Below are 22,398 nucleotides of genomic sequence, written 5' to 3'. Positions count from 1 at the left end.
GAAGGCCTAAGCATATAAAAGAAAAAACTGACCGGCTCATGCAAAACAGAAATAGGTGTGTACAGGTGCTTACTAAGTAAGCTATCTGAGAAATCTTAGTGCATAAATTGGCTAATTCATGGGTACCTGGTAGCCACGATAAGGCGTTTCTCGATACCAGATACTAAGATTTCTCAGTTATTTTTATTTTCCTGAGCGGTATTGCCATTCAAATTTCATATATTTCATGTTTGCACACTTAGCGCTCCAGAGTGCTACTTTATTTGTAAGTTATATATATGGAGATTGCTACTCTTAGTAAGCACCTGTACACCGCAGTTTTCTGTTTTGGATGTGTCGTCCGTTTTTTTTGTTGAAAAAAAAAGTTGCTTAATAAATGAATGTTTCTTTAATTCCTATTAAAGTTGCCATTTATTGAGACTCATAAAAAAGTTTTTCCGTCAATTGAGCTGTATGAGGAATTGTTTTTATTTGTGAGCTGATATTTTTTATTGGAACAATTTTATTGTTTTTTACCTTATTTTATTTCAGGAGTGACAGCAATATTGTTTAGCACCTCAGGGGACCTAAACTTGCAGTCACATGAGCCCTTCTTCTGTATTTTTTTGTGTGGAAAAAAAAAACACTATTTAAATTTAGTCAATTTAAAAGATTGCCTTCCAATTTTTCTGCCAGTGCAATCACACATTAATATTCAGTGTTACTAACCCTAAAAACATTAACACATATTTCTACAATCCAGTGATTGAGAACAATTTGTGACTTCTCTGCATTTAGTGGTCACTACTCACCTGTGCAGTTATCTGTAGGAATCTCCACTTTACACCGCTCATCACCCCTCACATATGTCTCTGTAGTATTAATATGGGGCAGATCTTTACTCTGAAACAAAAATTGTAAAAGTCACAGATGGAGAAGTCCTGTGAAATGATTTAAAAGATGAAATAGCTGCAGGTCTCTGTATAAATCCAGCCTATCGACTCCTAATTCTAACCAGCAGCAGTCTCCATAACAAGAAATTGTGAGAAGATCCAGACAACATCTAATGTCGGTATTTCAGTTTTATCTTGTCATCTCCACCACTTGATTAGAGACACCCTACTAGCGCTGGACCTCCTTTGGTCTTCAGAACCTCAGCAAATTGTTATGTTGTCAATTCCAGTAAGTGTTCTGCATTAATATTGAGGACAAGATAGGTTTTTACAGTTGCCACAATATAGATGGAGGTTCTGACGTGCTCTGAACAACCTGTTCTTATTTGGAAAGCAGATGTTCTATAGGATTAAGATCTGAACATTATAAGGGCCGGTTAAGCAATAAAAATGTACTGTCATGTTCCTAGAAGCAATCCATGACTATACAACCATTGTGGCATCGAGCATTGTCCTGCTGTAAGTGTCCTTCTGCCAGAAAAGGATGAACTTAGTTGACCACTGGCCACAAAGCCTAGGTAAGCTCCTGTGCTGAAGAGTTGTTTATTGGGACACTTTTGTTGTAGATCCTGCATTGTATTCAGCGACAGGACATGACAGTGCACCGCCTGTTCTTAGAACAACTCTGACTTCTTTCATTGATGAGTTGTTTGTAGTCATAGAAGCTGTTTTTGATGGATGTTTTCCCTCAATCACAACATTTCTCAGTATAATCTCAACACCACTGTATGTAATAAATATAAAAAAATTATGTTTCCATTATAATATAGATTCACATTGCAAATGTCCACATAAAACTGATCATGGGATTTCTCGCTGTACTCTGGAGTCACTGGTCACATTTCAAAAGTTTATATTAGAAAAGTTTCGGTGTCTCTAATAAATCAACCGTTCAGTGTAAAATACTGATGGATAAAACAAGACTAAACACAAGACCTTCAAAGCCTTAAACATATCACTGGGAAGCAGGGGCGTAACAACCACGATCGCAAAGTTTGCAACAGCAACCTTTGATGCCAGAACAATCTTCAACTGGATATGCGTCCTCGGATGCACAGGCAGCTGAAGTATATTGCAGCGCAGAGACTTATCGAATCAGTGCCAGGCAATACACGCTGCTGGCCAATTAAAGACAAGCAGCTGACATCGACGTGACTGGGGGCACATGGCAGTGATGTCATGCACTCCCGTCGCTTGCACGCTAAAGTCTGCAGCCGGCTTAAGAAGAGGACGTCACGCAGAGGGGGATCGGAGGGAAAGTGAGTATAATGGTTTCTTTTTATCTATGCATTAAAGAACAGAAGCACAATGGGAGATATGTACCCCAATGGGGAATATATATACCATGATGGGGAACATACATACCAGGATGGGGAATATTTATACGAGGATGGGGAATATATATACCAGGGTGGGTGAAATACATAAAACAGGATGGGGGATATATACCAGGATGAGGCCCAGGATAAGGAGCATATATACAGTACCAGGATAGATGGCATATATATATACCAGGATGGGAGGACGGGGGCCAAGTCCAAATCTTGCACCAGAGCCCATCGGACTTTAGTTACGCCACTGCTGGGAAGATCTCATGACACTTTCTCTCCATCTACCTGATGATCCTGAGGAACATTGGGGTTTTCCTGTTTACAGTCCTGTGGAAGAAGAAAACGGGGACATCTCTCTGGTGTTGTCATCTCACTGGATAGAACTGGAAGAGACACATACACTGAATTCATTCTTTACATACACATAATTATAGGCAGTGTGTATTTAGTCCTGTCTATTACCTGGTGATGTGAGGGGCTGGGGATCCTCCATCATGACATCCTTGTACAGATCTTTGTGTCGTTCTAAATACTCCCACTCCTCCATGGAGAAATAGACGGTGACATCCTGACACCTTATAGGAACCTGACACATACAATGATACCTTCATCTCCTGATCCCTTCATTACGTTACTGTATAATGTCCCCGCATTCCCATCAGTGTCACCTCTCCAGTCAGCAGCTCAATCATCTTGTAGGTGAGTTCTAGGATCTTCTGGTCATTGATGTCCTCATGTATTAGTGGGTGAGGTGGAGGCCCCGTGATTGGACTCAGGGGTCTTCCCCATCCCTCAGACACAGGGTCCTGACAGCGCTCACTAGAGGTCTTCTTCATTACTGTGTAATCCTGGTTATGGAGAGACACATTAATAAATCTCACTACAGACATTTCCAGAGTCCTCACCTCTCCAGTTCTGTCCATCTGTTATTCCCATAGATAAGAATGATTTAATGTGACGTCATCAGAATCTCTCACCTCTCCAGTAAGCCGGAGGAGGATCTCTAGGGTGAGGTGTAATATCCTCTCCGCCATCTTGTCCCTGTCTCTATCCATCCTTGATGGTCAATGAGGAAAATTCTCTTATATAGAAGATCTCCACTGAGAGGATCCGATATTGTAGGGACCTGAATGGGGAGAAGATGACGATGTAACATCATAAAGATCCCATGTAAGAAATCTCCGGATCTGTTACCGGCTTCACATGATCACTACATCCAGTCATGGCCCCGTCCTGCCCCCGGTATAACACACAATCACATTATAGTCACATACAGGGATTTATCACAGAATATCTCCAATCCAGCACCAAAAACACAGAACAAATCTAAAGGAAAATCTAAAATATCTGAATCTTTATTAAATATTTCATAAAAACAAAACACAAAGTTATAAAGTGCCGGGAACATCCACAGAGATCAGGACGGCAGAACCGGGGACGTCAGTAACAGATAATGATAGAACATTAATATCTCCTGATAGTGACAACATGGAGCGGGCGACGGCCATAATGGAGACTGTACAGTAACAGAGCAGCGAGCGACGTCAGGAGGGAAGTGACCCAATCTAATCCAATACAGACAGACCCTGATATAGCGACACAGACGGGAACACGCTCTGTCTCCTGGAATGTGACCGCAGCACTGAGGGGGTTAATAGTAATGGGGAATCTCCACATACCTCCACCTGCAGAGCCGCCACCACATATATGGCTGTTCTGTGCACACAGGACCTGTGATGAGGTCACAGGAGGGGAGGAGTCAGGGGTCACATGATCAGGGCCCTCAGTGGATGCAGGACTCTGCTGTGCTGGTTGTCATGGTGCTGGATGAGGTGAAGGTTATGTGTGGGGTCAGGAGGGGTTTACAGGGGGGATTTATGAAATAAAGCAAAGAAGTTGGATAAAATATAACTTTAATACAATATATAAAATGTTGCTCTCTTCGGCACATAAATAATAATTTTTATTTATACAGCGCCAACATATTCCGCAGCACTTTATAATTAAGCGGGGACATGTACAGACAATAAATTCAATACAAGGTGAGACAGTTTCAACAGTTACATCAGGAGTGAGGTCCCTGCTCGCAAGCTTACATTCTACAAGGAAATTTGTGGAAACAACAGATGAGAAGTGCTTAATATTTCAGGTCCAGCAATTATAATAAATAGGGATTTTTTTTATATAAGGCTGGATGGTTCGGTCATCAGCCCGTATGTTTAAGTGCAATTATCAAGTGCGATTATCATGTGCATGGAGGGTGTGGAGACAGATGAATACGAGGGAGGAGCTTCTGAATGATATTTAGAAGAAGGGAACAGGGGAGAGTTAGGTTAGTGAGTAAAGGTGGCAGGCTTGTTTTAATTGTTTCAAGAGATGTGTTTTTAAAGTGTGCTTAAAAACGTGGGTGCTAGGAATCAGTCGGATTGTCTGGGGTAGTGCATTCCAGAGAACTGGCGCAGCACAAAAGAAGCCTTGGAGACGGAGGTGTGAGGTTCAGATTATGGAGGATGTTAGTCTTAGGTCAGTTGCAGAAAGGAGGGCATGTGTAGGGTGATAGTCAGAGATAAGGCACAAGGTGGAGGCACCGGTATTGCGCCTGGGCAGAAATACGACCCTGGCTGCCGCATTCTGGACGGATTGGAGAGGAGAAAGTTTGGTTAGAGAGAGGCCGGTCATAAGAGAGTTGTAATAGTCCAGACTAAAATGAATAAGAGCGACAGTAAGAGTTTTAGCAGTTTCAAAGGTGATAAAAGGTCGGATTCTGGAGATGTTTTTAAGATACAGGTGACATGAGTGAGTGAGTGATTGTATATGAGGAATAAAGGAAAGTTCTGTGTCAAATATAACCCCAAGATAGCGGGCATGCTGCTCGGGAGTTATGGTTGAACCCTCCAAGGTAATTTCAATGTTAGGTAGAGTTAGGTTAGTAAAGGGGAGAAACACAAGAAGTTCAGTTTTGGAGAGATTCAGTTTAAGATAGAGGGAGGACATGATGTTAGAGACAGCAGACAAACAATCCTTGGTATTTAGTATTAGGGTGGAGATGATTTCAGGGGATAAAGTGTATAATTGGGTGTAGTCAGCATAGAGATAATACTGGAAGCCAATCTACTAATTGTTTGTTCAATCTGGGCAGTATACAAGGAGAAGAGGAGGGGGCCTAGGACTAAGCCCTGAGGAACCCCGATAGTAAAGGGAAAAAGAAAGGAGTAAGAGCCGGCAAAAGACACAGTGAAAGAGCAGTCAGAGAGGTAGGAGGAGACCTAGGAGAGCAGTGTCCTTGAGCCTGATAGAGAGGAGCATAGTGAGGAGGAGCTGGTGATCCACAGTGTCAAATGCAGCAGAGAATCAGTAGGGAGCAGTGACCATTGGATTTAGCTGTTAATAGATCGTTAGAGAGTTTAGCAAGGGCAGTTTTAGTACAGTGTAAAGAGCGGAAACCAGATTGTAAAGGGTCAAGAAGAGCGTGATCTGAGAGATAGCGGATGAGATGAGAGTGGACCAAGCATTCCAGGAGTTTAGAGATGAAGTAAAGATTAGACATCGGGCTGTAATAAGCAGTGTACTTCTTGTTGAGGATTTTTTTTAAGTAAAGGGGTTATGATGACGTGTTTAAATGAGGAGGGAAAGATACCGAAAGAAAGAGAGAGGTTAAATATTTTAGCTAGGTGAGTGGTGACAACCGGTGAGAGAGACTGCAGGAGATGTGAGGGAATAGGGTCACTGTTGCAGGTTGTTGGCCAAGAAGAAGCTGTACTTCTGTAACAGGCTCAAAGATGGCAAGTCAGCTTGACATGTGGCAGGGAAGGGGATCTAGGCATTGAGTAAATTGGGCAGAAATGTCCTGATGGATGTGGTTGACTTTTTCTAGGAAATAAGTGGCCAGATCTTCATTGCTGAGGTTGGTGACGGGGGCCTGTGCTTCATGCCACAGGAGGCAGTGTAAGGTTTCAAAAAGTCATTTTGGATTGTTAGCTAGTGAAGTGATATTGTTTGGCCAGATGAAGGGAAGAGTTATAAGTTTTGAGCATGAATTTATAGTGGATGAACGCCAGTGCTAAAAGTGATTTTCTCCACTGATGCTCAGCGCACCTTGGGCATCGCTGAAAAAAAAAGTGTTTGCATCATGAACCAGGGTTTCAGTCATCTCTGTGGGGTCTTTCTGTGTATAGCAGGTGCATCTTCATTTAGTTCACTCTGTAATTTATTTATAACGTGACAATGCTTAGTCTGTTAACTAATTCCCAGCAGCCTAGAAACTTTGATGGGTGTTCCCGGTAGCCTGCAAGATCTGATGTATGTTCCATCTCATCCTGACTTTGATAAGGAGATTTCAGGTGATCTCACTGCACAAGCTCTTCATTATCCCTTTGGAAACTATCCATAGTATTTCGCAGACCATTCATCTGGGTAGCTGACACCTATGTCTAAACATCTGCAATGGGTAAGTTGTGTCAAAAATAAGATGTCGTTACTAATTATTCAGTGTATAACACCAAGAAGCAAAGTACAAATTGCTGTTCTTCAGTCAGCGTAGGGGTAATACATTAATCAATACAAATTGCTTAATGCAAAAAAAAATAAACCCCTAAAGTAAAGACTAGTGATGAGCGAGCGTGCTCGTCACTGCTCGGTACTCGTATGAGCATCTCACTGCTCGAGATGCTCGGCGCTCCTCGAGTATTTCCGGGATGCTCCCTCCATGCCGAGTAGCCGGAGACAACTGATCCCACACTTGGACACTCCGAAGAGCTGTTCACTTTTCCATTTATAGATTCGGGCCTCCCGCCCAGCCAGGTTCAAGCGGGGCAAGAGGAGAACGCATGTAGCATTGCCCAAATATTTGAGCTGCCACGGTCACACGAAGGCGACAGTGAGAAACTGTCACAAGAGGTGGATGATGATAAGTCACAATTACCACCAAGTCAGGAGGAGGCCCAGGGTGCATACGTGGAAGACGAGGTGGTGGGAGGAATAGCATCACGACAGGTAGGAACAAGCAGTGTGGTTGCCACAGATACAAGGCGGGCAACTGCTCCCCGGAACACCAACACGACGGAAGTTGCCAGTCCCACTGTTAGGTCTTCCAGAGTCTGGCTCTTTTTTTTAAGACTGTCCAGATAACCCCAAAAAGGCCATTTGCACCATCTGCCAGGCCATCAAAAGTAGGGGCTGCAAAACTATCAGCCTGACCACCACCAGCATGCTCAGGCACATGACAGCAAAGCACCCGACTAGGTGGGCCGATCGCTAAGGTCCAGAAACAGTGTCTGCTGGTGACACCACTGCCTGTTGTGCATGCCTTGTCCATGGCACAGGAGAAGATACCTCCTGCCCTGCACCTGTTGTTGCACACTTGCAACTACCACCACCAGCAACGACGTCCTTGTCCCAGTGCAGCGTTCAGTTGTCTCTACCCTGGTCCTTGAAACGCATGCGTAAATACGCAGCCTGCACCCCACAAGCCACACTACTAAACTCACACATTTCTCAAATTGTTGTTCATGAAATGTTGCCTTTTAGGCTAGTGGAGACGGAATCTTTCCGCAACCTGATGACGGTGGCCATTCCTCGGTACTCGGTCCCCTGCCGACACTACTGTATTTCTTATGGTGTGCCATCCCCACATTACACAAGCACGTGTCCCAGAACATTAGCCGTGCCCTCAACAATGCAGTTACTGGGAAGGTCCACCAAACACGGATACGTGGACAGCTTGAAACTGCCCAGGCGAGAGGCCCGAATCTACAAATGGAAAAGTGAACAGCTCTTCTGAGTGTCCAAGTGTGGGATCAGTTGTCTCCGGGCACTCGGCATGGTGGAAGGAAGGAGGATCAGGGTGAGTAATATGTGGTCCAGACTCACGGCTACTGAGACTTGACCATGTGGAAGACAGGGTGGAGGTGGTGGTGGCCAAGTGACTGGAAGCATTATTTGCTATCCAACCAATAAACTTTTTACACTGCTCTGTGTTCAATAGTGGGTGCTCTGCGGTCCCCTAGTAATTGTGACAGGAAGGTAGAGTGACAAGATGAGGGTGTTTGTTGTGGCACAATTTCACCTTGCCCACGGCCACGTCCTCAGCCTCTGCATGCACCATCACAATCACGTCCACTTCCCCATCCCTTGCCACGCACCTTGCTCATTTTAAATGGTGGAGAATATTTTCCACGTTCACGAGAAATGGCTGATTTTGGAACGCAGTTATATGTAATACGTCTGACAGAGAACCACGGCTTTAAATTGTAGGCCTGTAATTTACTAATATTATTCTACACGAAGACCTAGTGTAAATAGCTTCACCGACACACTGCAACGGAATGAAAATGGAAGAAATGTATTATTTTTTAAGTCTTCTCGGTGATATGTCGGACAGAGAACCATGGCTTTAAATTGTAGGCCTGTAATTTACTAATATTATTCTACACGGAGACCTAGTGTGAATAGCTTCACCGACACACTGCAACAGAATGGAAAAGGAGGCCACTATTTTACACGTTCAGTTCAAATTTCTGGATTTTTATCACTGAAATATGGAACAGATCTGGCTTTATTCTGCAGTGAGCAGAAAATGGTGTACTCTGGATTGCTTTTTAAGCAAATAACCAGGATTAAGATAAAAAAAAAATTTCCCCTGGCCCTTGATATCTGGGGCTATGTCTAGAAATATCTGTAATTATTAGAGAAGCAGCAGCAGACAGGACATTCAATGGACCCTCTTGTGCTGTATCATACACTGCACTCTGCCACATACACGGCTTGCCTGCCTAGCACTGATTATATGCAGCTGGATTAGGCCTCAGAAGGAATGTTAGTTAGATGGATATACAGTGGGTACAGAAAGTATTCAGACCCCTTTTTTTCACTCTGTTTCATTGCAACCATTTGGTTAATTCTAAAAAGTTTTTTTTTCCCCGTTAAAGTACACACTGCACCCCATCTTGACTGAAAAAAAAAACAGAAATGTAGAAATTTTTGCCAATTTATTAAAAAAGAAAAAATGAAATATCACATGGTCATAAGTATTCAGACCCTTAAGTCACATGCTGTCAATTTCCTTGTGATCCTCCTTGAGATGGTTCTACTTCATTGGAGTCCAGCTGTGTTTAATTAAACTGATAGGGCTTGATTTGGAAAGGCACACACCTGTCTATATAAGACCTCACAGGTCACAGTGCATGTCAGACCAAATGAGAATCATGAGCTCAAAGGAACTGCCCAAGGAGCTCAGAGACAGAATTGTGGCAAGGCACAGAGAGTGGGTCAGTGAACAGGATTGCGGACCCTGGGTTAATCAGGGTTGCCCCCACATTCTACAGCTCCTGCACCTCCTCCTCCTCCATATCCAAAATGACCACATCAGTCGGAAGCACTGCAGCACTGCCTTGGCCAACTGGCAACAGGTATTCCTGAAACTAATATGCTTAGGGGACAAACCGCACACCTTTGAAGAGTTGTTGACCACTTTAACAGAGCAGGCAGTTCGGTGGCTGTCACCACTGAACCTACAGCTAGGCATGGTTGTGTGTGACAATGGCAGGAACCTGGTGGTGGCTCTGAAGCTAGGCAACCTCACACACATACCATGCCTGGCCCATGTGTTCAATCTAGTGGTTCAGCGGTTTCTCAAAACCTACCCAGATCTGCCTGAGCTGCCTGTCAAAGTACGCCGCATGTGTGCCCATTTTCAAAAGTCACCTACAGCTTCTGCCACCCTCGCCATGCTTCAGCAGCGTTTGCAGCTTCCAGCTCACCGACTGGTGTGTGATGTCACCACGTGTTGGAACTCAGCCTTGCAGATGTTAGGAAGGATTTGTGAGCAACAGAGGGCAGATGTTGAGTACCAGCTTAAACACGCCCATCGGCATTCAGACCAGCCTCTGCACATAAGAACTGATGAGTGGGCATGGATGTCAAACATCTGTGTCGTCCTCCAAAACTTTGAGGACTCCACCAAGACGGTGTCTTCTGAAACGCTCGCTGCTCACAATTAAAGAGGAGACATTGCAAGCACAGCACGATGAGATGTAGCAAGGAATCATACAGGGTGATGCCATCCCAACTCGGATTGGGTGCTAATGAGGAGGAGGAGGAACAGGAGTTGTTTTCCTGTGCTACAGACCACACCACATTCATACTGTTTGTTCAGCCTGCATGGCCTGAGGAAAGGGAGAATGAGGAAGAGAGCATGGACAGTCGTCCTCTTGCTCAGGACAGGGAAGACTTGACTGGTGGCAGTCTGGCACACATGGCTGACTTTATATTACTCTGCCTTTCCCGTGACCCTCACATTGTACGCATTTTGGCCCACAGTAATTACTGGTTGGTCACACTTCTAGATCCACGCTACAAGGAGAACTTTCTATCTCTCCTTCCTGCAGTGGAGAGGTCTAGTAAAATGTTGCAGTACCAGAAGGCCCTTGTTGCAGCTTTATTAAAAAAATCCCATCTGAAAACGCTGGCGGCAGAAGTCACAGTTCCTTGGACAACCAAGAAGCACAGGTGAGGGAGACACAAATACGATGCAGTAGAGGCAGGGGAACACTGTCAAACGTGTGGCACAGTTTTCTCAGACCCTCCCAGCGCGCAGGCCCTGATGTGCGGAGTACTCTGACAAGGAAGGAAAAAATTTTGGAAGATGCTGAAGGAGTACCTTGCCGACCATACCAACCTCCTCCATGATTCCTTTGTGCCTTATAATTATTGGGTATCCAAACTGGCCACATGGCAAGAACTTGCTCTCTACGCCTTGGAGGTCCTGGCCTGCCCTGCCGCTAGCGTTTTGGCTGAGCGGATTGTTAATGCTGCCGGGGGCATTATAACTGTTAGGCACATCAGCCTGTCCAGTGAAAACGCTGACAGGCTGACTCGTATAAAAATGAACAAGGGCTGGATTGGGCCAGACTTCTCAACACCACCGGATGATAGCAGCGGAACATAAAGTCAAATACAGTGGCTTTTTTTGGGGGGGGGTCTATTCCCATGCACCTCTTCACACCCAGACATGGGTATACGCTTCCTTATTTTTTCTATTTCTATTGACCTCCTCCTTCTCATTCTCCTCATCCTCCACCACCATATCACCAGGTTGACCGTGATGCAACACCCACATAATTGTTTTGTAAGGGCGTTTATGATGCCCGTAGGAAATTTTTTTAGAGGCCTACCTCTAACATTCTGTATGTTATATAGTATGTTGTGTTCATGTATACCCCCCAGGGGTAAATGTTTTTCAGCCTATGCACTTAGGGCATGGGCATTACCAGTATAAGAGATCCATTCCTTAACAATGGTAACAATTTTTTAATGAGGACCTCCTCTATGTCTCTTCAAAAGGGGTATTGGAGTGCGTCCTATTTTTTGCCAGCCCTTGCAGTCACTGCATGGGCATTATAAGTTTAGGAGATCCATTCCTTAACAATAGTAACAATTTTTTTTAATGAGGACCTCCTCTACATCTCTTCAAAGGGGTATTGGAGTGCGTCCAAATTTTTGTCAGCCCTTGCAATCACTGCATGCGCAATAACAGTATAGGAGACCCACTCCTTTATAATGGGAAATTTTTTTTTACTGATGCCCTCTTCTATGTCTCTTCGAGGGGTATTGGAATGCGTCCTAATTTTTGGCATCCCTTGTAGTCACTGCATGGGCATTACCACTATAGGAGACCTGCTACGTAATAATGGGAATTTTTTTTAAATCAGGCCCTCTATGTGTCTTCAAAGGTGTATTGGGGTTTTTCTAAATTTTGGGCAAGCCTTGCAGTCAATGCATATGCTATAACAGTATAGGAGACCCACTCCTTAATAAAGTGAAATTATTTTTTTTAAATCAGGCCCGCTATGTGTCTTCAAAGGTGTATTGGGGTTTTTCCAAATTCTGGCCAGGCCTTACAGTTACTGTATATGCTGTAACAGTATAGGAGACCCGCTCCTTAATAATGGGAATTTTTTTTTTAAATCAGGCCCTCTATGTGTCTTCAAATCTGTATTGGGGTTTTTTCCATATTTTGGCCAGGCCTTACAGTTACTGAATACACTATAACAGTATAGGATACCCGCTCCTTAATAATGGGAATTTTTTTTTAGATCAGAAACCTCTATGTGTCTTCAAAGGTGTATTGGGATTTTTCCAAATTTTGGGCAGACCTTACAGTTACTGTATACGCTATACCAGAATAGGAGACCCACTCCTTAATAATGGGAATTATTATTTTAAATCAGGCCCTCTATATCTCTTCAAAGGTGTATTGGGATTTTTCAAAATTTTGGGCAGGCCTTACGGTCACTGCATGGGCATTACCATTATAGGAGACCCGCTCATTAATAATGGGAACAACAAAGTATAGCCAGCTGAAGGCCCTCTAACGATAGTGACGACCGACTGCTGGCGCTTTAACAATAGTAAGGGCCGTCTAATGGCCCTGTAAAAATAGATTTGTGACTTTCAGAGTACCTCCTTCATAAATGAAACAGGATGTGTCTGATTATGTCTCACATACCACATGGGCAGATAAGGTAGTAAAATGTTTCAGGTATGTTTCACCATTGAAAGCAATGCCAAAGTACAAAAACGCATCAAAAATGCTACGTGTGAACATAGCCCAAGGTGTGGAGGAGAATTTTTTGGGGGTTTTATTTATTTTGCTTTATATGCAAGTCATTAACCTGGAAAGAATGTTCCTTAACATTTTCCCAGGAAAATCCATTTTGGTTTTGTTTTTGTATGTTTTATTGTCAGTCTGTAAGTGGTGTAATACTCTGACAACATTGTTCACAGCAGTGACCTGGGAGTCAGAGATGCTTCCAGGGGTCTTCCCCATGCTGTTCCCATGTCATTTGAACACTGTTCCCATTGATTAGGGCAATTTTTAGTCTCCCTGCAGACATCCGGGGGAGGAGAGGGGGCCGCCGGAAAAATGCTTGAGTTTCCCATAGACTTACATTGGGCTCGTTGCTCAGATCAAGCACCCAAGAATTACGATTTGCTCGACCCGAACAACGAGCACCCGAGCTTTTTACTGCTCGCTCATCACTAGTGAAGACCTAAATTAAAATTTAGCTTTTATTGTATTGGTTAATAATAAGGATTAAGTGAATTAAATATAAAACCACATAGTGTGATTGACAGGTATTCTTGGATAGTGATTAGTTCATCTTATTTGGAGATCTCACCATTGAATTCCCTAGCTGAAAAAATATATAGTAACTAGTTATCAGACTAGATGGCTGCTGACCACTATAATATCTTGTATAGGTTATACCCTATTATTGCCTATACAATTAAAATGGAGAAGCATTTACCTCCCCAACAAGTTTTACCATACTGGTGTCATCAGGGGACTGAGGCTATAATGGACTGGTCATCTGACAACCAGTCCTTATAAACCTTTGGTTTTGACTCACTAGCTTATCAACTAATAGGTAACCTTCTCTCTGATTATCCAGTAAAATCCCTATACCAAGGGGTCAGCCTTAACCTATCAGCCTACTCCTATTATAATGTCCAAGTTCAGACTATCCACATTAGGCACCCCTTATATCAATCAAGCCTATCCTCCTATTGTGATGCACATCTGTGTGTCCAGTAGAAGACCCATAGACTTCAGGAGCCGGGAGCGTCATGCCGTTAATCACTGAACGCTTCCGGGATTCTGGCAGTGACATGGCTGCACCTGCGTGATACGTCAACCATCACCGCGCATGTCAAATGCGAAGTGGAGGGTGAGAGGCGTATATCTGTAAGAGCCCATGCGCAGCTTGTGCGAATTTCAGTGAACTTAGAGAAAAAAGAGGATAAAGAATTACCTGCCCGTGTCTTTAGACGAAGACTGGGGTAAAGTGCTAATGCTAAGAGTTATTCAACATGCAGTGGCATTTAGATATTCTTATTCAATTCACTGGATTACACAGTCAGGAGAGGGCCCCTGTGCAAGAATAGTATATGGGGCCCCAGTGCAGCCGCACAGGTTGCACCAGTGATATGTCCGCCTCCATACCTATTTGTTGGGATTCACGAGTAACCTCTAAAAGTCTCTGTGAATAATAAATGCATATCTTATAGATTTTTTTGTATAAAAAAAAATAGAGGCATTATTATAGACAAAAGCACAGAGGGAAAAGAAGACAATGAAGAAGTGTGTATTCTGAGGAGGAGCTACTATGCTATTATATTTAATGTTGTCCTAGAAGTTATTTAGAGAGTAGGGATGAGCGAATGTGCTCGGTGATACTCGGATATCACTTGAGTTTCTGGGTGCTAGGATGTGCTCGTTGCTCAGCGAGTATTGGGCGGTGCTCGACTTCAAACTTGAATCCCTTCCCTGCATGTTTGGCGCCTGTTACACAGCCAATAAGCAAGCGGAAATTGCCTGCGATTCACTGTAATGCAGCAGCCAACTTGGTAGTGGCATTACTGTGAATGGCTGGCCGTATGACATAATCAGGGATTATAAAAGAACGGCGCTGCCAGGCTCAGCACACTGATGCCATTGTACAGCTCTGTGACAGTTCGTATTGGAGGGAAAGAGTGCTTGCCCAGGCATGTGTGTGCACCATATAACGAATCAGAGTCCTGTAGTGTTGTTACTGGGTCTGAAACTGAACCATCATACTAAAAGCCCTTGTGATGGCTAATCCTTTGCTTTGCTGTTTGTATGACGTACATTATGCATTTATTCTAGGGAAGGGAGAGGGGCTGGAAACAGTCTGTAAGCAGGAATTAGGACTTTGCAGTCCCTTGCAAAATATATAGGTGCAGCATTTTTTTGAGGGTGAAAAAATTGAATATATTTTGATCCATCGAGTATTACATGCTTTGGGATACATTTTTGTGATATATAACACTCAAAAAAGCATTAAAATATTTTGCTGGGTTAAATTTCTCAGCCATACAGTATTCCATGTTCTGGGGTACATTGCTGTGATAACTAACACTTCCTGCTCTTTATTTTGCAGCCCTCTAGCCCTGTCTATGACCATTTTACAGCGATTTTAAAGCACCGAAGTTCGGGTATCATTCGGTCCCCATTGACTTGTATTGAGTTCGGGTTCGGGGTCAAGTTTGGACCTGAAGTAAACTTTTTACTGTATGTTTGGCGAACCCAAACATCCACTGGTTCACTCATCTCTACTTGTGATATATACTGTCGAACTTGCTTTGTGTGAAATTTCATTGGTTTGAGATATAAAAACAAAATTGGGCTGCTACAGGTGTAGCAATTTTGTTGTTCAAAATTGACGATTGTCATATATACGGTAGAACTTGGTTTGTGTGAAATTTCGTTGGTTTAAAAAAAAAAGTTGGCCTAATACGGGTGTAAAAATTTGGCTGTTCAAAAATTTACTATTGTCACATACTGTAGAAATTGGTAAAAAAACAAAAATTGTCCTGCTACAGGTGTACAAATTTGATCCCTCGGTACTTGGTCCCCAGCCACCACTATTTCTACCGTTGTGGTGTCCCCACCTTCTACCAGCACGTGTCCAGGAACATCACTTGTACCTTTACCAATGCAGTACTTGCATTGTCCACTTAACGACCGACATGTGGACAAGCGCTTTTGGCCAGGAATGCTACATTTCCCTGATGGCACACTGGGTGAACATTGTGGAAGGCAGGGCTACCGACGCCAAGGATTGTTGGGCCTACTTCTATCAGGGTTTCTTTCACCTCCTACAACAGTTCCTGCACCCCTCCTGCTCCTTCTCATCCACCATCTCCGATGTGCTCTCTCAGAGCATGTCGTCCACATCAGCAGGAAGCTGAAAGCTTTGCAGCAGTGCCTCAGCAAGCGGTAACAGGCTCTGCTGAAGATAATTTGACTAGGAGACAAACCGTACATCGCGGCAGAGTTACTTGAAGGAATAACAGACCAGACAGATCTGTGGTTTTTGTCACTGAACCTCCAACCAGGCATGATCGTGTGATAATGGGCTTAAAGAGCACCTGTCATCAGGATTGTGCTCAGTAAACTACATACACTGTCAGATGGGCGACATTACACTGATTAAAATGATACCTTGGTTGATGAAATCCATCCTGTGGTTCTTGTTTAATCTTTACTTTCAGTTTGGAGATAATGATATGCTTATGCTTCGGGGCGGCCTGTGGGGTGAGCTCTATCTGGTGCTCTGCTTACATATTTATCTGTATGCTCTTACGTCAGCTCACTGATCATTCAGTGACTTGCCTCCTATTTTACATAATGCATCTAGTAGTGCGGAGCTAGGTAAAAATAGGAGTCAGGGCAGTAAACGATTAGTGACCTGTCATAAGAGCATACAGATGAATATGTAAGCAGAGCACCAGTTAGAGCCCACCCCACAGGCCGCCCCGAAGCACGAGCATATCATTATCTCCAAACTGAAAGTAAAGATTACACAAGAACCACAGGACGGATTTAATCAACCAAGGTATAATTGTAATCAGTGTAATGTCGCCCACTTGACAGTGTATGTAGTTTACTGAGCACAATCCTGCGGACAGGTGCACTTTAACCTGGTGGCAGCTGTGAAGCTTGGCAGATTCACACAGGTACCATGTTTGGCACATGTGCTAAACTAGGCAGTTCAGCAGTTTCTGAAAACCTACCCAGATTTACCGGAGTTTCTGGGCAAGGAAAACCGCGTCAGTGCCGTCGCTCTGGCAGTGCTGCAGCAGCGCATGCAAGTGACAGCTCACCGACTGGTGTGTGACGTGACCATGTGCTGGAACTCCTCACTGCACATGCTGTTAATGCTTTGTGAGCAGCAGAGGCCAGTTGTGGAATAACAGCTCCAACACGCCCGTCGATATTCTGGTCACCCTCCACACATAACTGAAGATTGGGCATGGATGTCTGACATTTGCGTGGTTCTCCAAGACTTTGTGGACTCCATAAAGATGGTGAGCGGCGTTGACGCCATCATCAGCACAACGATCCCGCTTCTGTGCCTACTTAAACAGTCGCTGCTGACAATTAAACATGAAGCTTTGCATGTGGACCAGGCGGAGACTGAGAAAGAAATGAGACGAAGATACTACTCAGCCCAGCCTTATCTCATCTGCTCAGCACGGATTGCGTAACAATGAGGAGGCTGAGGAGGAGGAACAGCAGCTGGTTGATTGCGCAAAACAGGGTAGTACCCACACAACCTTCATCCCGTCTCTCCTACCTTGATGGGCTGAGAAGGTGAATGAGGGGGAGGAGGAGGAAAGTAGTCATCATGGTGGAGACAGGGAAGTGTTGGCTGTAGGGACCTTGGCACATATGGCAGACTTTATGTACCACTGAGTTTACCGTGACTCTCGCGTAACATTCATCTTGCACAAAAAAGAGTATTGGTTGTTTACCCTGCCAGACCCACGCTACAAGGAGAACTTTGCATCTCTTCTTCCTGAGGCGGAGAGGTGTTCTAAAGTGGTGCTATACCAGAAGTCCCATTGTGGAAAATATGTTGAAAAAATTACCATCAGACAGCGCTAGCAGCAGAGGGCAAGCTGATTGAGGCACTTCAATTCGTGCTTCAACGGTGTATGGATGTCCCTGCTATTAATTTTGGCCAGGATTTGCACTTAGTGCATAGCCTTTATGAGTCTGGGAGTACCAATACATTACAATTTAAACAGAATGTTATGAGGCCCTCCTTTATGTCTAATATAAATACAGGATGCTTGAGTCCCTCGGAGTCCCTAATTTTTGGGACGTCTTGCTTCCTTCATAAATTACACTGAAATTTCCATTTTTTTAATAAAAAAATCAAACCAAAACAAAACCAAAATGAGTTTACGTAAACTATAATAAGTTTTTTAAATACTTGTTAAATTTTGCTTTATGTACAAGTCATTATACAGGAAAAAAATGTTTCTTAACATTTTTTTCCTGTAAACTCCAATTTCTCATTGATTTTTAAAGTTTTATGGTCAGTTCTTAACCCCTTCACCCCCAAGGGTGGTTTGCACGTTAATGACCAGGCCAATTTTTAGAATTGTGACCAGTGTCACTTTATGAGGTAATAACCCTGAAACGCTTTAACGGATCCCACTGATTCGGAGACTGTTTTTTTCGTGACATATTGTACTTCATGATACTTGTAAAATTTATTCGATATCACTTGCGTTTATTTGTGAAAAAAAATCGGAAATTTGGCGAAAGTTTTGAAAATTTCACAATTTTCAAACCTTGAATTTTTGTGCCCTTAAATCAGAGATATTTCACGCAAAATAGTTAATAAATAATTTCCCACGTCTACTTTACATCAGCACAATTTTTGAACCAATTTTTTTTTTGTTAGGAAGTTAGGGTTAAAAGTTGACCAGTGATTTCTCATTTTTACAACAAAATTTACAAAACCATATTTTTACGGACCACATGACATTTGAAGTGACTTTGAGGGGCCTTTATGACAGAAAATACCCCAAAGTGATACCATTCTAAAAACTGCACCCCTCAAGCTGCTCAAAACCACATTCAAGAAGTTTATTAACCATTTATGGGCTTCTCAGGAATTTTTGGAATGTGGAAGAAAAAAATGGACATTTAACATTTTTCGCAATTTTTTATTTTTGCAAGGGTAACAGGAAAAAATGGACCCCAAAATTTGTTGTGCAATTTCTCCTGAGCACGACAATACCCCATATGTGGGGGCAAACCACTGTTTAGGCGTACGGAAGGGTCCGGAAGGGAAGGAGCGCCATTTGACTTTTTGAATGTAAAATTTGCTTGAATAATTATCAGACACCATGTTGCATTTGCAGAGCCCCTGATGTGCCTAAACAGTGGAAACCCCCCACAAGTGACACCATTTTGGAAACTAGACCCCTCATTGAACATATCTAGATGTGTGGTGAGCACCTTGAACCCCCAGGTGCTTCATAGAAGTTTATAACATTGAGCTGTAAAAATTAAGTTTTCACATTTTTCCCACAAAAATGTTTTTCAGCCCCAAATTTTTCGTTTTCATAAGGGTAAGAGGAGAAATTGTACCATAACATTTGTTGTGCAATTTCCCCTGAGTAAGCCGATTCCCAATATGTGGGAGAAAACCACTGTTTGGGCACACGGCAGAGTTCGGAAGGGAAAGAGCGCAATTGGACTTTTTGAACGTAAAATTTGTTTGAATAATTAGCGGACACCATGTTGTGTTTGGAGAGCCCCTGATGTGCCTAAACAGTGGAAACCCCCCACAAGTGACACCATTTTGGAAACTAGACCCCTCAGGGAAATTATCTAGATGTGAGGTGAGCATCCTAAACCCCCAGGTGCTTCACTGAAGTTTAGAACATGGAGCCATGAAAATAAAAAAAATCTAACTTTTTCCACAAAAATGATGTTTTAACCCCAAAATTTTTATTTTCACAAGGGTAAGAGGAAAAAATGGACCCCAAAAACTTTTGTGCAATTTCTCCTGAGTACGCCGATACCCTATATGTGGGGAAAATACACTGTTTGGGCGCACAGCAGGGTTCAGAAGGGAAGGAGCACTGTGTGACTTTATGAACGCAAAATTGGCTGGAATTGGGAGCAGACGCCATGTCACATTTGGAGCCCCTGATGCGCCTAAATAGTGGAAACCCCCACAAGTGACACCATTTTGGAAACAAGACCCCTTAAGGATTTTATAAAGGGGTATAGTGAACATTTTGAACCCAGAGGTCTGACACAGACATTAGGTCATCATATTGAGTAAGTGGTCATTAGTCTTGAGCGCAAGTGCTCGTTACTTAAGTTTGCATCGGGTACACAGGTATGCACCATGTATCGCGGATGCTCGAGTGACATGCTCGAGTCCCCGCCCTACCTGTTTCACGGTTATAAGACACCCCAAAAGAAAACGCAGGGATCGCTCGTGCATGGCAGGCAATCCCCGCAAGTTTTTTTTGGCCGCAAAGCATATGGGGCGGACAATCGAGCATGTCACTCGAGCACCCACGATATTCGGTGCATACCTGAGTGCCCGATGCAAACTCAAGTAGCCAGCACTTGAACTCAACATTAGTCGCCATATCGTTATCATTTTTTTTTTTTACTTTTGAAAAAATCCCAACCCTAGCACAACCCTAACCCGAGAATAACCTCAAACCTAGCACAACCCTAACCCTAGCCCAACCCTAATCCTAGCACAACTCTAACCTTAGCACAACCCTAGCCCAGCCCTAACCCTAACACAACCCTAACCCTAACACAACCCTAACCCTAACACAACCCTAACCCTAACACAACCCTAACTCTAGCCCAACCCTAACTCTAGCCCAACCCTAACTCTAGCCCAACCCTAACTCTAGCCCAACCCTAACCCTAGCACAACCCTAACCCTAGCACAACCCTAACCCTAGCACAACCCTAACCCTAGAGTTTATTTTTCATGCCTTTCCTCGTGCAGTATAACTGATTAGATTACTTTATTCTTTGGGTCGGTGCGATTACAGCGATATCAGATTCATATCGTTTTTTTATGATTGACAGCTGTCACACACTAAAAAATATTTTTTTGCAAAGACCAGTTTTTGCATCACCATATTTTGAGAGCTATCATTTTTACATATTTCAGCTGACAGAGTCATGTGACATTTTTATTGGTACCATTTTCGTGCACGTGACATTTTTTGATCGCTTTCTATTCTGATTTTTGGGAGGCAGAATAAACAAAAACCAACAATTCAGGAATTGTTTATTTGGGCTTTTTTTTATGCCGTTCCACGTGTGGTAAAATTGATAAATTTTTCTAGAAAAAATAATTTTTTTGCATCGCTTTATTCTGACAGCTATAACTTTTTTATTTTTTTGGCTCATGGGCTGTCTGGCGGCTTGTTTTTTGTGGGACAAAATTATGTTTTCAGCTGTACCATTTTTATTTACATTAGTCTTTTTGATCGCGTTTTCCTCCATTTTTTGTTTGGTGGTATGATGATAAAGCATCGTGTTTTTTTTTTTTACCTTGTTCACTAAAGGGGTTAACTAGTGGGACAGTTATATAGGTCATGTCGTTCCGGACGCGGTGATACCAAATATGTGTACATTTATTGTTTTTTTCAGAATAATCTTTATTTATGGGTACAGTATATTTTTTTTGGGGGGGGATTTTTTTTAATATTTTTACTATATATTTTTTTTCACTTTCGGATTCTTTTTACTTTTACACTTTGACCGACTATGGGACTTTCATTTTTTTAACTCAGATCGCCTGTATAGCATAGAAATGCTTGTCCTGCACACAAGTTAGTTAGACTGTGCACAGTCTACCTAACATTCTGCTGTCTGGTGACCTGGATGTCGTCATGACATCGGGTCACCATGACAACCACCGGGGCCCCACACAGACAGCGCGGGACGCTGGGCAAGATGTAAGTGGCGCTTACCTCCCCTTGCCACCGGAATGCTGCGATCGACTTTGATCGCAGCATTTCAGGGGTTAATGTGCCAGGAGCAATGCGGGACCGCTCCTAGCACATAGCACTGGGTGTCAGCTGTGACAATCAGCTGACACCTGGCGGTAATCGCGCCCGCACAGCCTGTGTACGGGCGGAATCGCCGAGGTGTACTAGTACGTATCTGGCCCATAAGGCCCAGGGCGCAGGTACGTATTAGTACGTACAATGTTAGAAAGGGGTTAAAGTGGAGTAAAAGTGTGACCCCATTGTCCTCAGCAGCGATCTGGGAGTTTGAGATGCTTCCAGGGCACTTCCCCATGCTGTTCTCCTTCAATTCAACACTTTTTCCATCCATTTGAACATTTTCACTGCTCCCCAGACCTCCTTGTAGGGACTGCAGGAAAAATGCTCAGATTTCCCATTGACTCCCATTATACTCGTTACTCAGAATAAGCACTCGAGCATTAGAAATAGCTCGATTTAAGTAATAAGCATCTGAGCATTTTCGTGCTTGCTCTTCTCTAGTAGCTATAATGAGGTAATGATTTCTCTAACACCAAAGAACTTGCGGTCAGCCATATATCAAGTCCTTAGCTTACTAGATAGATAGATATCAGAGTATGTAGGTGATTGTGTACAATATACCATAAGTTCCATCATAGGATGATTATCATAGAACGGATGGTTAGGCTAAGAGCAAAGAGCACATCTACAGAGAGGAGAATATCAGAAAGTATTTCTTCACCAGGGAGATGTTGATTCCAAAAACCAGTTCCTTTTTA

The 22,398-nt window shown here is 43.3% G+C and overlaps 1 protein-coding gene across 1 annotated transcript in view; it reads right to left on the bottom strand.

Moving 5' to 3' along the window:
* The window catches only part of LOC141271449 (uncharacterized), a 120,219-nt gene that overhangs the window by 65,411 nt on the left and 32,410 nt on the right, over positions 1 to 22,398 (bottom strand). Inside the window, exons 9-12 of the mRNA XM_073681521.1 lie at positions 2,932 to 3,105; positions 2,726 to 2,849; positions 2,549 to 2,646; positions 792 to 882 (exon numbers count right to left, since the gene is read on the bottom strand). Of these exons, the coding sequence (XP_073537622.1) occupies positions 792 to 882; positions 2,549 to 2,646; positions 2,726 to 2,849; positions 2,932 to 3,105 (487 nt within the window). The remainder of the gene's footprint in view (positions 1 to 791; positions 883 to 2,548; positions 2,647 to 2,725; positions 2,850 to 2,931; positions 3,106 to 22,398) is intronic.

This window comes from Phyllobates terribilis, unplaced genomic scaffold, assembly GCF_046119375.1.
Source record: "Phyllobates terribilis strain yellow unplaced genomic scaffold, ASM4611937v1 Scaffold_5__5_contigs__length_657084704, whole genome shotgun sequence".
In the NCBI taxonomy this organism is placed as follows: Eukaryota; Metazoa; Chordata; class Amphibia; order Anura; family Dendrobatidae; genus Phyllobates; species Phyllobates terribilis.
Note: the sequence above shows the minus strand (reverse complement) of the source record. Positions and strands in the feature narration are given on the sequence as shown.